This window comes from Acartia tonsa, chromosome 2 (genome assembly GCF_053477335.1).
Source record: "Acartia tonsa isolate MP-2025a chromosome 2, ASM5347733v1, whole genome shotgun sequence".
Taxonomy (NCBI): Eukaryota; Metazoa; Arthropoda; class Copepoda; order Calanoida; family Acartiidae; genus Acartia; species Acartia tonsa.
Window position 1 is genome coordinate 24,289,988 of NC_137261.1, and position 16,661 is coordinate 24,306,648.

The 16,661-nt window shown below is 42.0% G+C and overlaps 1 protein-coding gene across 1 annotated transcript in view; it reads right to left on the reverse strand.

The window, feature by feature from the left end:
• Positions 1–14,713, reverse strand: part of LOC145312479 (guanine nucleotide-binding protein G(i) subunit alpha-3-like) — a 47,332-nt gene extending 32,619 nt beyond the window's left edge. Inside the window, exons 1-2 of the mRNA XM_080151737.1 lie at positions 14,649–14,713; positions 10,316–10,359 (exon numbers count right to left, since the gene is read on the reverse strand). Coding sequence (XP_080007863.1) covers positions 10,316–10,359; positions 14,649–14,713 — 109 coding nt within the window. The remainder of the gene's footprint in view (positions 1–10,315; positions 10,360–14,648) is intronic.
• Positions 14,714–16,661: the final 1,948 nt, after the last annotated feature.

Genomic DNA, 16,661 nt, shown 5'->3' on the forward strand with positions numbered 1-16,661 from the left:
ATTCTCTCCCCATAAAAATTTTTTTTTTACTTTTTCTTTTTAAATCTAAATAACTCAAAAATAGGTTGATCACACCTCTTGAGGGGAAGCCCCTAGATGCTATGGGCGATGTCGCTAGTTATTTAAATTTGAATAAGAAAAACATTGTGTTAATTATTATTTGTGTCTATTTACACAGCAATTTATAAAAGGTATGTATCCAGCAGAAATGGCGCAGATTCTCAGGCCTGTAAGGAAGGCCCTCCATAGGGAAACAAATTTGATTTAATGATAAAATTATAATTACAACCCTCGTGATCAAGGCCATTGCGAACAAACCATAATTTAGCAAATACCCATTTTTTTAGTGGACCACCACCTCTCCCCCAAATTGGAGTTGTTTTGGCTTTTTTTATGCTTGTTTCACAATACGTGGGATATTATGGTAAGCCAAGCGTTCTCGGCCCACAGGGTAACGAGTTCGAGTTCAACGAGCCCTAGCCTTGAATTATTCTACCAAAACAAACTAGCAGGATTTAGTCATACAGAAATTATATATTTAACTGAATAATATTTACAAGCAATGTTTACTATATATATACAACAGATTATAACAATGGTTAGGTTTGAAGGGGGTGTGGGACGCTAGGGCTTAGCTCCCGGCGGTAGACAGGCTGTGGGGGCAGCGGTGGTAAAAGGGGAGGCAGCGCCTCCCGGTTGTATAATCGCGTGAGGGGCGCGTGATAGCTGCATGTTTGAGTCCCTCCCCACATTTAGGCAGGCCAGTTTGACCGCTAGATAGCGGGGTCAACATCGGTCATGAGATAGATGGTGATATAATAAGATTAGTGCAGTGGGTTTGTTATGATAAGTCACAGCGTAGCAACTCTGTAAACTGCCTGTCCGTCTGGTTGTCGTATTACCACAACCTCCCCTTCAAGGGTTGCGTGGCTCTCGAGCCACCAGGCCTTGAACCTGGGGATACGACAACCTATGTCTGCGCAGGACAGGCTCTTCCTGGGGCACAGCTCGATGGAGGACAGCTCGGGCTACACAGGCTCCACGGGACACTCGTTGCTCGGTCTGGCTGTGGTTGGATATCAGCATTGTCAGCTCCTGGTTGGCTTCTAGACGGGGGTTGGCGACGGCTAAGCCCCGGCGCTGGAAATTTTGCCTCGTCTGCAGGACTAGCTCTGCCTCAGCGGGTAGCTGGACACGGAGGCCTAGGCTAACTCTGGTGGTTCCCAAGGGGGGGATGACGATGGATGAGGGCGCATAAAATTCCATGGGGGCGCCTGCTTGATTCAGGTTGCTTGGCCTCCTAGCTCCTACCCGGATAGGGATGGCTGTCATCAACAGGGGGCACATGGCTTCAGCTTCGTCCTCTGGGGCGGCCTCTTCCATTGCAGTAGCTGCTTCTCCTCCTACAGGCTCGCTGCTGGCTGGCAGGTGCTCCATGTCTGTATCAGGATTCCAGATGGCATCTCTGGGTGGCTCTGGAGCTGGCGGCGGCGGCAGTGGTTCGTTGGGTTGCTCCTGCAGGTCCTCTTCTACTGGGTCACGATCCTGGCCGCTGGGCTGTGGGGCGGCTGCGGCCGGCTGGTGCACTGGGAACTGTCCTGGGTCGCTAGCTGCGGGCGCCGCCGCTCCAACCGGCAGCTCGGTGGCATCCTCGTCGCCGTCCACATCGACTTGAATGTCTGCTGGAATCTGGTGGGCAGTCACATCTCCAGTGTATTTGCGCAGTCGGCCTACATGCGCGGTAACTTCCGAGATCCTGGCTATTGGAGAGGCAGGTTTGATGACATAATGGACTTCTGTAGCTTTCCTCACTACCTTCCAGGGGCCAGTCCATCTCTTGGTGATCTTGGCCGCCTTCCCTGGCACCAGGCGGGGGGCCAGGTACCAGACCAAGTCTCCAACCTCATACTTGGCCGTGCCTTCGTAGGCTGCCGCGCTCCTCCGGATGGCTCCCTCCTCCTTCTGCTGGATGGCATCATACACTGCATGGTAACGTTGCAGGAGAGCTTGGACGTTGGCTGGAACCGAGGCATATTCTGTTTCTGGCAGCTGGAGCACCATGTCCACCGGAAGCTTGGCCTCTCTCCCAAAGAAGGCCAGGAACGGGGTCACGCCGGTAGATCTGCAGGCCTTGGTGTTGTAGGCGAAGGCAATGGCAGGCAAGTGGGGCTCCCAGTTGTTGTCGTCTCTGTCTAAGAACAGACGCATGCCTGTATTGAGCGTCCGGTGAAACCTTTCCACTCGGTTGGACTGCGGGTTGTAGGGTGGTGGATGTGTCAGGCCAATCTCAAGCCTGGAGGCCAGTTCCTGGAATACCTGGCCGGTGAACTCCATTCCATTGTCGGAGTGGATCTTCAGGGGGCATCCGAACGTGGCCAGGTGGCGGTGCAGCAGGGCTTCAGCCACTGTGAGGGTGCGCTTGTTGGGGATGGCGTAGAGGCTGACAAACCGGCTGAAACCGTCTTGACAGGTGAGGATATAGCGGTTCCCGGCTGGAGTCTCTGGTAGTGGCCCCACCAGGTCGATGAACAGGACTTGCTGTGGATACCCCTGGCGGGAGGGCACATGTATCCCTTGCTTCAACCTTTCCTTGGTAACCTTCTGGACACATTCAGGACAAGTCTGAACCATCAGGCGGACGTCACGGGCCAGGTTGGGCCACCAGAAGTGCATGGCAACGCGGGCGATAGTCGCATCCATCCCAAAGTGCCCGGCCATGGGGGTCCCATGGGCTAGAAAAAACGCGTCCTGCTGGAGGGCCGAAGGCAGCAGGTATCTTGTCCGTTCCCCTGTCAGGGTCTGGTCAGTGGTGGTGAGGCAGCCATGCTCGTCAAGTCCCAGGGCTGGGAAGCGGCTGGCGTACTGCTGCTCGTCTCGTTCCTTGCCGCGCAGCTCAGCCTTGGTTGGGGCTCTGCCATCAGCCACCCACTGGCGGACACGGAGCAGGAGAGGGTCTTGTGTCTGGGCTTCTAGTACTCTAGTTGGGTCCAGTCGGGCGGCAGGGGGCCGGCTGGCTGCGGGCTCCCCTAGCTGGCAAAGGTTATGGATATACTCAGCCTGCTCTGCTAATTCTTCGGCGCTGGCCGTTGGCATGTTGGCATGTTGGCGTCTTCTCGGCGGCTGAGGGCGTCAGCGTTGGTGTTCTGGGTGCCAGGACGGTGGCAGACAGTAAAATCTAGGGCCGCTAGCTCCTCTTGCCAGCGGGCCACCATCCCTGTGGATGTGTTCAGCGACTTCATCTGCAGCAAGGCTGAGGAATCAGTGTTGATCTGGAAGCTGCGGTAGGACAAGATGCCGTGGAATTTCCGGATTCCATACATAATGGCGGCCATCTCTCCCTTCCAGGACGGGTAGCGAGTCTCGGGGTCGGTTGTCTTGCGCCCCACGGCGGCAATCAGCCTCTCCTTGCCGTCCTGGCATTGACTCAAAATGGCAGAGATGGCGCAGCTGCTGAAATCTGTGGTGAGCTGGAATACCGCTGGCAAGTCAAACCTGGACGGCGCTCGGATGGGGGCTTGACGGAACTTGTCCTTGAGCTGCAGCAGCTGGGCTTCCATCTCAGGTGTCCAGGCTAGGGTCTTGGCCGTCTTCTGCCGATTCATCTCGTAGGTGAGGTCGGCATACTCTGGGATGAACAGGCGGTAGTATCCAAAGAAACCCAGAAGCGCCAGCAAATCTTTGGGGGTGCTGGGGGCTGGCCAGTCCAGGATACGGTCAATATAATCCTCCTGCATGGCTATCCCCTCACGGCTGAGGGTGTGGCCCAGATAATCCACCTTGGCTCGGAACAGCTTGGTCTTGGCTGGCTTGAGGCGGATTCCTCCCCGGCGGTGGGCTTCCAAGACCTCCCGGAGCCTAGCCAGGTGGGCCCAGGTATCCTGGTGGAAGGTCAGGACGTCGTCAAGGTATGACTGGAGGTTGGCTGTGCCTAATGGGTTTAGGACCCCTGCAATAAATCTGGAATAGACAGATGGCGCCGTAGCTAGGCCAAAGGGCATCCTTTTCCATTGGTACAAGCCCCTGGGGGTGGTGAAGGCGGTGCAGGGCCGGCTGTCCTCAGACACACGGATGGTGTAGTATGCGGCCACCGCGTCTAGGGCACTGTAGACGCGGTGCCCTCCAGCTCGTTCTACCAACTGCTGGATCCTGGGCAGAGGGTAGCTATCCAGCTCCAGGCACTTGTTGAGGGCTCTGTAGTCGACGGCCCAGCGGGTGCTCCCGTCCTTCTTCTTGATGGGCACTAGGGGGCTGCTCCAGGCGGAGTCTGACGGCTCTATGACTCCCTCCTGTAGCCAGGTGTCCAATTGTTTCTCCAGCTCAGCCTCCTGCCGCGGGTTCAGATCCCTAAATCTCTGGCGGATCGGCTGGGTCCCTGGCTTGAGGCGCAGCTGCAGCTCAACTACATCTGTGCAGCCGGGGGTAGAGTTGGAGAAGACGTCCCTGTATTCTGATAGCATGGTCCAGACCTCCTTTTTGAGCAAGGGGTCCTTGCGCAGGAACTCGTTGTCTTCCATCTCAAGGGCCTCCCACAACTCTTGCATGTCTGGGGGCTCAGCAGGCTCTTGGAACGAGTGGAGACTCGGGGGAGGCTTATCAGAAACCTCTAAAATGTCAGGCTTGACCAGCTCCCCTGCCACTGGGAGGCCAGCGTCCAGCAGGAGGGGCGTCTCCCCTTCATTCACCACCAGCACTCGAAACACAGTGGCGGATCCAGGCCTGTGGGCATACAGGCCTTCTGGGATGACAAGATCCTCCCCAAACCTCTGTTCTGGGGCAGCTAGTTGGATGGCATCCTTGGTGCGGTGGCCTACTAGCTCAACAGGGACCGCCATGACACCGCGGCCAGGCAAGACCACCCGCTTGGCCGTGCGCAGTTGGGGTGGCTGGCCGTCAGTTGGAGTGACAGCGCTTAACCTATACGTGGCTGGTGCGGGGTCAGCTTCGGCTCCGGGACCCACCGGCCGCGACTTGACGGGCTCGGCCTCGGGAGGGGCTGACGTGTCGGAGCCAGGTGTGGCTCCGAGGGCGTCCGGCCACGATTTGACGGGCTCGGCGCTGGGAGAGGCCGAGGTGCTGAGTCCAGCCTGGGCTCCGTGGGCGTCCGGCCGCAACTTGACGGGCTCGGCGCTAGGAGAGGCTGAGGCAGCGGAGCCATGCATGGCTCCGGGGGCAGCTGGCCACGACTTGACGGGCACGGCGCCGGGAGAGGCTGATTCCTGGGAGTTGAGTGTGGCTCCGGGTGCATCAGACCGCGACTTGACGGGTCTGGACTCGGGCTTGGCTGGTTGACTGGCTGGGGGTCCCAGGTAGAGGGGGCCAGGTGGACACGGCTGGCCGTTGATAAAGGTGTCGGCGGAGAAGATTGGTTCTGGAGGGCTGGCAATCTCAGGGAACGTTGTTGGCAGGTTCTCCCGCGGCACCTTGGGCACTGGGGGCAACCCCATGGCTAGCAGGTTGGCCCCCCCTATGGGCGTTGAGCGCAGCATCCACCCAGTGCGTGCCTTTCTCGACCACACGCGGCTGCTCTGGCAGTGGGCCTGGCAGAGGCCCCTCATAACTCAACTCTCTCTCGGCTGTCTCCCGGTCAATGGGGACGCCACGGAGTGGGATAAACTCCCCACGCACCCACAAGCAAGGTGGTTGCATGTCGAAACAGAGCCTAGTTCCGAACTCCTTGAGAAAATACCCTCCTAGGTTCAGAGGGTGTGAGAGGTTCCGGACCACAGTCACGTGGTAAAGATGGAGTATAAGGGTGTGTGAGACTGCCATATATAATTCTTTCAATTTTCCTATTACCTGGAGGGGCTGGCCTTCCTCGTTAGCAGTCAGGATTTGGGTGTTGTCCGGAATCAACATGCGTTGCACGCCCATTGCGTGCATGAGGTGTTCAGAAATTACAGCAGACCCTGGTACACGGTTGCCAGAATCGATCATGGCATCAACCTGTACATGCTGGGCAGGGTCAGGAGTAGGAAACCTCACCCTGATATGGCAGGGGAAGTGGAGGTCCTGCCCTTGAGATAAGGGGGCCTCCCGTTCGGCTGGGGTTGGCAGAAACTTCGGTGGTGGCCGAACCGCAGCTATGGTGGTATCGCTTACCATGGTGGCTTAGACTGTAGCTTCGAATCACTAGAGCTTATTAATTATCACTGGGTCAACAATTTTATATTTATTTTTATCACTTGGTTGACATTTATACACACTTATGTGTTGTTATCACTAGGAGCTCTAGGTGTGATTCTGGAAGCACTGGCAGCAGGGAATGTCCGTCCTGCAAGGTTCAGAGGGGTGACGGCAGTAGGGAATGACCCGTCCTACAGCGCCGCTGGTTCGAATCCCGAAAATGGCGGCAGGGAATGGCCCGTCCTACAGCGCCTCGGGTTCGAATCCTGGAAGGCAGCGGCAGGGAATGTCCCGTCCTGCCGTGCCTGTGGCTCAAAATCTGCTATCCGTCGCAGTGGTAGGGCTTACTTGTGTGCTGAAGCTTCGCAGCCACACATTGCCTTCTCAAGGAGACCAGCACCCAGCTGTCTGTCTCGTAGGTTTGGCCTGGGTGTCCTGGGGCTTGTCCCAGCTACACTTGCCAATTTAGACTCAGTTCTGTAGCCGTCTGAGCTAAATTATCCGATTACCGTGGCTGCGCACCTAGCGCTACTCCTACACGGTACGGAAAAAGCGTCTTAACTGGCGCTTTTAGCAGGCTAAATCTGCTTGCCGTAGGCCAGAGGCCCACATATTGCGTTCAAAATGATGGAAATTCGACCTAAATAGGCCGTCTCACGGGTCAGTTGGCTTCTCAGTTGGCGGCTGATTGTCCCCTTACTTGCCAAAGGGTCCAATCAGAGGTAGAAAAGGCTAGTTTCTGTAAGGCTCGATTGAAACACGCTGACACCAAGTTATGGTAAGCCGAGCGTTCTCGGCCCACAGGGTAACGAGTTCGAGTTCAACGAGCCCTAGCCTTGAATTATTCTACCAAAACAAACTAGCAGGATTTAGTCATACAGAAATTATATATTTAACTGAATAATATTTACAAGCAATGTTTACTATATATATACAACAGATTATAACAATGGTTAGGTTTGAAGGGGGTGTGGGACGCTAGGGCTTAGCTCCCGGCGGTAGACAGGCTGTGGGGGCAGCGGTGGTAAAAGGGGAGGCAGCGCCTCCCGGTTGTATAATCGCGTGAGGGGCGCGTGATAGCTGCATGTTTGAGTCCCTCCCCACATTTAGGCAGGCCAGTTTGACCGCTAGATAGCGGGGTCAACATCGGTCATGAGATAGATGGTGATATAATAAGATTAGTGCAGTGGGTTTGTTATGATAAGTCACAGCGTAGCAACTCTGTAAACTGCCTGTCCGTCTGGTTGTCGTATTACCACAATATCACTGAAAAAGCTTTAAAGGGCTGGGTAGTATATTTTAAATTAAGCTGTTGGGGATTTTCCATAGTCCAAAGGCGAAATAGTACTTTCTACCAAAATCTGCTAAAATCATTAAAGTATTAATTTTGTTTCTAAGTGTGTTGTTTGTGTGTGTTAATATTTGCTTGAAGTGGATCTGTTCTGCTTCTGTAAATATTCCAACCCTTGTAACTAAAGTAGCTGGATGTGTATGTATGATTTTGGTAATATTCATTTCGGACTCCTGTTCTATTTTGCTCGACTCGAAAAACAGTAATTATTATAAGCTCTAAAAAGAAAAGTAATTCCATAAAAATGGTTTACTAATCACAAAATATTTTTCTTTGTTAATTTACTAGTAACTACGCCCCTAGAGGCCTATGAAGGTCTTTTGGGGGAGTCATATTTGACCCTCTCGTAAGACAGTTATAAACCTTCCAAGGACCTGTAAGAAGCTAGTCTGTAAAGAAGATCCATATCGGTTGAGTGGTTAGCGAGATCCTTCGGTACACACATGCTTTTATTAATCATTCCTTAGATTTAACTTGGGTTATTTTAATAACGGATCCGCAGCTCCAACTAGTGAAGGTTAGGCCTGCCTGCTGGCTTCCTACACCCCTGGCTGCTGCCTTCCTGCCATCTTTCCTCCCAGGGATTAAATTTGAATTTATTACATGTTTGATTAATCTTGATGGATGTGGTTTCATCTCATCAAAACATATTTTCCTGGGTTTGTATGTTTGTGTGTCTGTTTAGGATTGTTTGTATGTGTTTATTTGTTTGGTTGTGTACATTAAAGTTAAAGATATGAACATACAATGGTATGCTATGTGTTGAATTTTAGATTTTTAGAATTTTAGAACAAAATGTAATACTGACATAATAGTTTAATTTAACTTGCAAAGTCCAAAACAAATTAAAACCAGCTTCGTCGCCTCAGGGCGCGAAGGACCGGGCTAACAAAAATGGTTTTAATTTAATGATTTTTCCTTTTAATTTATGTAGACAATTGTCTGTAATACGATGCTATACATGATCATATCGTAAGGCTAATAACTGGTTTTAATCTAGCGGATATTAATCGGTTTCCATACAGGAATTTTTTTTTTTAAATCAATGTTTCAAACAACCTGTAAAGTTGTAGGTTTTTATAACACCCACACTTTAACCCTTAACGGTCGGGGGGGGGGGCGTTAAACGCCCCCCCATCCGGTTTTTTCTATCTCATTTTCTGTGTGTGAAAGATAAAGAGCCCAAACTGCTTGACTTTTTAAGTGTGGGTATGAGACATAACTGAGAGTTGAAATTTTTTGAATATCCCCATCCTGGCGGGCACAGGATCCCAGCAAACCTGGCAGGGTCATCCAGGTAAAGAGCAAAAATATTTTTTTTGACTTAAACAAAATACTAAAATATCCTCTAGTAGCACATCCTCATATTAAATACAGGTGTTTAAGTCAATTTTAGGTTCCAGGTATGATCCTGCAGGTCCTGATCCTCCAGGTCTCCAGAAATCTTTAAAAGGCTTCTGTGGCCGCAATTTTTTACTTCAAATTTCAAACTTAAGCTTATCTTACATGTCTACATAATGTATTAAAATTTCATAAAGATCCGCCGCCGTTTTCCTGCCGACCGCCGACAGCTGTAAAAAAGGACCTAAAAACAAAGGTTGTTAAATAAAAGGAAGAAGGAAGCGAAAATTGACCTTAACTTACTAAAGGTCGGAAATTCATCTTAACACAGGGGATTTGCACAATTTTTTTTAGCCCTCTAGCTCTAATAGGAACTGAGATAATAGGGGGGGAGGGGGCGTTGAACGCCCCCCCACCCCTCGACTGATTAAGGTGCGGCAAGGGGCCCGACTGTAAGGGGTTAATATTCATTCAACTTCCCAACTTTAAAAGGCAGCGAAAGGAAGAAAAGGAATAAAGGCATGGTGGGGGTAAAGCCATTAATTTATTTTCAACCCTGGATAATTAATCATTTTTATCCTTCCTAATGCAACCAACCTCCCCCCCCCCCTCCGTAACTCTTTGTATCTTCATTTTCATGATTTTGAATTTATTTTGGAATTGTTTGTATGTCTAATAAAACAGGGTTACTTTAGGTAAAGAAATCATGAAGTTAAACACAATAGAATTTTATATTGAATTTGAAAAAAAAATCGTTTTGAAATACAAATGCATAGGTAATAGGAATTGATATATTACTACTTGATTACTTGGATTTTGCACCAGATTTTCATGTACTCTGATAAAATAATATGTGCAGCGGGCTAAAATAACGATACCTTCCATCCACCCTCTTTAATCCTTCCCCTCCCCTTCATCTGGGTGATAGACCTGACCAATAACTGAGGTAAATATTAGCAAGCTAAAGAACGACAAATTTTATGCTTTTAATATATCCAAGTTTATATCCTACATCCATTATAGCAGGTTAATTAAATTTAACACATTTAAAAGATTGTGCAAAAAAAAGGAAAAAAAGCAATCAAATTAAGGTACAAACAGTCTGTAACTACAGGACAGACACACAATTAAATAAAAGCTGCGCAACAAAATTGTGCCATTTCTGAAATTAGTATGTGACCCATTTATTTGAAACCATAAGCTAATTATAGCAATGTTAATGTATATTATACATTAACAACAATATCTAATTAATATCTCAATTTTTCGGAAGCTATATATTAACTTTAAACACAAGAACACTATATAGAATCTAAATATACTATGAAAAGTAGTACTTTTTAAACCCCTGTATTCAATTACAGTTTTTGTGCAGGTATCATCATTATTTTAATTCATTTTATCTGGAGATGTAAGGAAAATAGTATCAGAAGAAAAGACGACTTTTCCACGTATTATAAAATTACTTAAATTGTTTGAATTAAACTGAGTGTTTTATACCTGCTTCCTCTTTCAACTCTTGCAGTATCTCCTTATCAATTCTCCTGAACAAAAAATATATCTTGAATTAATTATGTTCAAAGCAGGGAGAAAACGTTGTTCTAAAGAACATTTATTATAAAACTTCAGAATATTGTGCTTATCAAATTCTAAAAGAACAAAACATTTTTAAATAAACAAAACAAACTATTTTGTTAATTTAAACTGTTTATATAGACTATTACATTTAATACATTTTAAATTTGCTGGTATGAGGTATATTCTACTTGATATTTTTGCTTATATTATGACAAATTTTAAGTGTAACGATATTTCTATGATCTATAATCTGTTGTTGATATAACAACAATTTTTGTCTTACACAATTGTATAATCTTAAGCACCATTGGAAAGTGTCATGTGTAACGTCATAAAAATACGTCTAAATCCATCTCTTTTTTAAGGGGTTTCCTTTCCCACTTCTCCTCTAATCCCTCCTTTTTAGACGTATTTTTATGCCGTCACACATGACCTTTTCTAGCGCTTCGTATAATCTACATATAAGGAAAATAATATGAAGTAATTGGTTTAATGTGTGTCTATGTATGACCATTCCATCATTATAGGAACGATTTGCATAGGTTTAGGGCAGGTTTTAGCTATTTGGTGAAGTGGTACTTTATTCACATATTAAGACCCCAAGAAAAAAATTTAGATATACATACTCTACAAAAAAAAATTCATTTTCTTCTAACAAAATCTAAGTAAATATTTGTTAAATTGTTGCTATGTATATGAGTATAATTGTTCCTATTCATGCATCCAACTTTTTATAATGTTGCAAAGAATTGAGAGCAGTGCTTTAATTTCCTTAATTGTTTTATCAAGAGAGGCTCACTAGTTAATTATATTGCACATTAGAAAAATAATATATATGTATATCTCATAGGTATAAGAATATGATTATGCACAAAAAGAAAGAATATGGTGAATATATTTTGTAGTTATAGTCTGATTTTAACCTTTAGTCTACATTTCATCTCTTATCTAAAGTATTTGCTTACCTAGCCAAAATTTCCAGTAAAATTTTTAGTTTTGACCTGTTCCAATTCAGCAAGAAAAGTGAAAATTAATCAAATTTGCAAACATTTCTACTATATAAACTAATTTAGTGCCTCTGTGAATGTGGAATGCAAGAATAGGCAACTTGGGTTGTTATTAAATCTTTCGTATATCTTACCTTTTGGATAACAAACATAACTGTTGCCAATTTTTTTTTTTAATTTTAAAGATTTTAGGAGGGGGGGGAATATAAATTTGCAAACATGACATTGTTTTATATATTGCTAGCTGCTGCGCACCTACCATCTAAGGGCTCTTTATTCGAAAGAATGTAGAGAACAGCAAAAATAGCCTAAAGCTATACCCAGATTTATTTATAGAAGTTAAATAGGCTAAAACCATTTCAGGATCTTCACTATTAAGGCGAATATTATCGGTTCAGCGGTTAGTGAGATCCTTCACTACATACAAAAAAAGCATCCTTCTTTATATAATACTAGCGGCTTCGCCCCTAGCCTATAAGGGATTTGTACCAAGAGGTAATTAAAAAAAATCGATTTCGAAATTGGTTACCGAGATCTTAAGGGACAGACGGACGGACGGACAGACAGACAGACATAATTCTACTTTGTATTATAGATGATTATCAATGTAACGATTTAAAAAACATAAATATCTTGTTTTTTTTATTTTATGAATGATGTCCTGTTCCATATATCCGTGGTGTGAAAGTAAATATTGCAAAAAATGTTTAGTAATTAAAGATGCAACACTAGTACAGTACTTTCTTCTGTATACTGCCCCTCACATGTACAATGTATACAGGGTGTCATTGAATATTTTGTTAAGTATTTTTCATTTAACATAATTCAACTGACCCTTTTTTAATTTAAAAATGGATATATCATTACTAGGATATTGCACCAGATTTTCACTTACTAAATAACATAATTGTTCCAGCTGGCTAATATAACATTAAAGTAAAAGAATAGAGGGGGCATGAGCTACATGTAATTCTCTCCTCAAGGCAGGGAAGCTGTCCCAAATACACAGTTGGGTCCCCATAAAAGAACAAAAATCTACTTTTTGGCTTTTAAACATGAAACCTCTCTTGGCTGTTTTTGGGACGAAGTTTAGGAGGATAAAGACAATTGTCGAATGGATTATAGAAAGATTGACACACCTTAATATAGCCACTACCAGTGGACTTAAGTATGAGAGCTTTCTTTTTGATGGTACTAAATATTTAAAAAATCCAAAACTCATGATACACCCTATATTGTATATTAGGTATTGTTTAAGATAAAAAAGAATCATATATGCAATTTCGGTTGTACACACTGTAAATAAATGTTTATAGCTATATTTTGTAAAAAATGCCAAAATATTAGCTGAGCACCCTGTATATGTATGTATATTGTTTAAGTTAGAATAGAATTAGGCAAGAAATTGGCCTTCTCTGCTTGGTCCAGGCATTGGCGGCTGATAAAATTGCCAAAAAGTTTCTTAGAATAAAAGAATTTTTTTATTTCAATTTCGTTTTGAAACTCAATAAAGTGATAACATCTTTAGTACAAATTAGGTTATTTTCTTTGATTTGCATTTTAAAAGCGGCTAATATGGCAGCTGGAGTAAGCGGTTAACTATCCCTGGATAATGTAGAGTGAAGAATGCAATACATTGTACTACATAGAGATGTACAAAATTTATCCTTTAAAAATGTTTCTCCAACTTTTTAACATTAGCAGCCTATTGTCTAGTTATTGAGCCTCCTCAAAATTATTTACAGGGAAAAATATTAAGAAAAAATTATTGGTTAGGTCAAACATTAATTAGATTTAATTGAAAGTAACTTCAATTACAAGAAAATTTATCTTTTCATAACAAAGTGTTTATTTCTGTCCTAAAAAAAAATTAAAATAAATTAAGGATATTTATAACTTGGAAATAGTTTTAGGCATTTGAATATGTTTCTTCTTTTGTCCTAATTTTCAGGGTTTTTTTCAGAACTATAGTCCAATGTCCTTAAAACTTTTTTTTACTAGCTTTATAATTGTTAATTTCTCTTTTGTTTCATTTTATCATTAAGTTTGAAAAGAAAGAAATAATACATATTCTTTCTCGAATATGTTTTAGAACGTGTAAAAGCATGAATGAATCAGCCAGTTCATCAAGCATAAAAAAAAATTTAGGCTTATTCTATAATTCGATACGTTGCACCAGATTTTATGTATTTTTACAAACTAATACTCGCAACTGGCTAAATAACGATACCCACCATCCACCCTCTGTACCCCGTCGCTTCCCCTACTAATAAATGAACGAACTGATTAATTAATAAGATCAATGTTAGCAACCTCAATTGACGATAGATTTTCCCCTGTCAATATATACACGTCTATTCTATATCCATTATTAAGTTTCTGCAAAACATTTTGTTTAAAGATTAGTGGTTATGGTTGGTCCACTTTCTATATAAGTATCTTTACTATTAATTTATTTTCGAGCATCTATTAAAGTGATGTATAGGCAAAGCAGGCTCTTTTTCTTTCTCATACAGTTTTAACTTGGGTTCTATTGTCGTTTAAAATATACTAACACAATAGAATGAACGAAGAATCTAATAAGATTGGTATTATGTGATTTTATAGATTTATTGAACCATCTTAAATCTTAAGATAAATGCAATCCTTATCTTATTGTATCGACCTACATTCAAACAAAAAAAAAACAAGCACACATAAATCCATAACATTCATACCCCCCAAAATTATTATTTTGAGTAAAACATCCCCCAACCAGATCCTATAGCATATTTTTTCAAATAAAGAGGAAATATAAATAGGTGTTTTAAATAAAGAAAAAGTTTAAGGTTTATAAAAATAAAATTTTAGTAAATGAAAAAAAATAAAAGACTACCAGATGAAAAACCTTAGTTATAGAATAGTTAGGTTCTCATGAAAAACTATGTAAAGTGGGAAAATCTAAGCTTTGCAAAACACAAATGAAATGTTAAAAAAGATTTTAAAAGTTTTGCACAAATTGTTTTAAAGTGTAGAGAAAGTTTTCTTTAAATCAGGATCAGCAATAAGAGTTCTGAAAAATTTTATCAGTAGAACATGTTATATAGGGGATTAATTCACTGTAAAAGGAAAATTCCTTTTTATTACATTATTAATATAAGCAATTTATGAAAAATGTTAATAAACAATCTTGTCTTAAAATTATTATCTTCATGGTTTACTGTTTATTCTTCAGAAAACTTGGTGCCATTCCTGGGATTTAAAATGACCTGGAAATTTTCTTGTCCTCATCAGGCGTTGGATTCCAGGGTCCTGAGTTGTTGGTAGTGTGCATTCAGATGTATATTTATGTTTTAGAGGGTACTTAGTACCCTTTAACTACGAAAAAATAACTTCTTTGGTGCTTTAAATCAAACTTAGTTTTTTTTTAAAAAAGCGAAATCCCAACTCTCAATAATGTTAATTTTCGAATTTGCAAAAAAAATCTTGTTGTACAAAAATACGTTTTATTTATCAAATGGCACAATTCTATTCAATTTTTAATAAACGAGTATTTGCATTGACTGTCAACTTGAATAGAATTATTTTTCTTTTATAGATAATTTGAAAAGCTATGTTATTGCACTATTGATATAAATCAATATTATTTCTTATTCATCCTTTAGTTATTTTTAAAATTAAATCTGCTATGACGTAAATGACATGTACGTGAAAAATCCAAGGCAATTGGATATAGATTTTATAATAACAGCTTTGCATGTTACATTTTTACAATAATGATGACCTATTTTTATTGTATTATTATAAATTGACTTATTTATCTGGAATATTTCATGATATAATTTGGATATAAATATTCTTAGAATTATTCTATTTTGAATGAATAATTTTGAATATGTTTATTTATGAATTGTCTATTAAAGTTATACATATTTGTTTGAGCCAAAAATTTTAGTCAACTTTTTTCCAATCTCGCTTAAACTTTCTGTCCCCAGCCAACTTTCAATCAATTAAAAAAGTGATATTGTTTCTGTAGTAGCGAAGCTACTCTAAAAGATCTAAAGATTAAAAGTTACATTTCTATTTAGTTTGTTAAAAGAAAGAGATTTCTGATTGTTTATTTCGTAGAAACAGCGTAAAGTACCATCAAAAATGGCGTCATACTATACACGTGACCAATGAGAGGCCAGTATAAATTTTACAATCGGTCAATTACAATTTACACTGGCCTATCATTGGTTCTTTGTATTGTATGACACTTTTGTTGGAGGCACTTTACGCCGTTTCGTTTTCTTAACTTAAACTATGTCCTACAACTTGCAATGACCGTCAGTCTTTATAATTTACAATCTTAATTAGGAAGTTTGAAGCAGAATTATAATATTTTTTCTATATTTTACAAGTTGAGTTTAGTTATAGAGTTGCTAAGCTCCTACAGAGGGGTTGAATTTGGGTTAAATAGGGTAAAAGTTGAAATAAAAATATCAGGGCTAAAGGGCTTTAAAAATGCAATTTCGTATAGGATATGTCATGGCCCAGTTACAGATGCTTCTCATTAAGTGCAAAATAAAAAGGTTGACAATATCCTAAATTTAAATTAATTATAAAATGCTGGCTAGAAAAAAATTTATGTTTGAGTCAAAGACTCATTCTATTTCCCCACGAAATATATAGAGATTGTAAATTGAATTTGTTTCAAAACATGATAAAAGCACCCTCTCTTTCATTCTGCAACTAATTTTATGATTTAATTAGTTGACATACCAGAAAATATTATTTAGTTGGGGTTAAAATAAAATTATTATAAAATACATTCTGTTCTTAAACACGCAAATGAAACAATTTAATTGTAGAAGTAGAAAAAAGGTTTAATGCATGTAGCAAGTTCTTGAGTTTGAGTTAAAACAATTTTAAATGTAAAAATACTTGTCTCTATTTTCTTCTAAGTGCCTAACGAGCATAGTCTATGCCCTACGGGGCAATTATAACCATGCAGGGCTATCATGTACCCAATATAATATTCCTAAAGTAATAAACAAACACACAACAATTATGACAATGTCCATATTACGAACATTAACACTTGTAGAGTGACAGAAATAAATGATTAGAACATAAATGTATAAAAGTATAAAAAATATTGTAAGTAAATTTGTTGAACTACTACAGGAATCATCATGCAAAGTTTGAAATCGATAGGACAATTCTTACATGCCTAAATTAACGAAAAAATCTATCCTTTCCGGACGGACGTATGGACGAACGCAACAACCCTAATTATA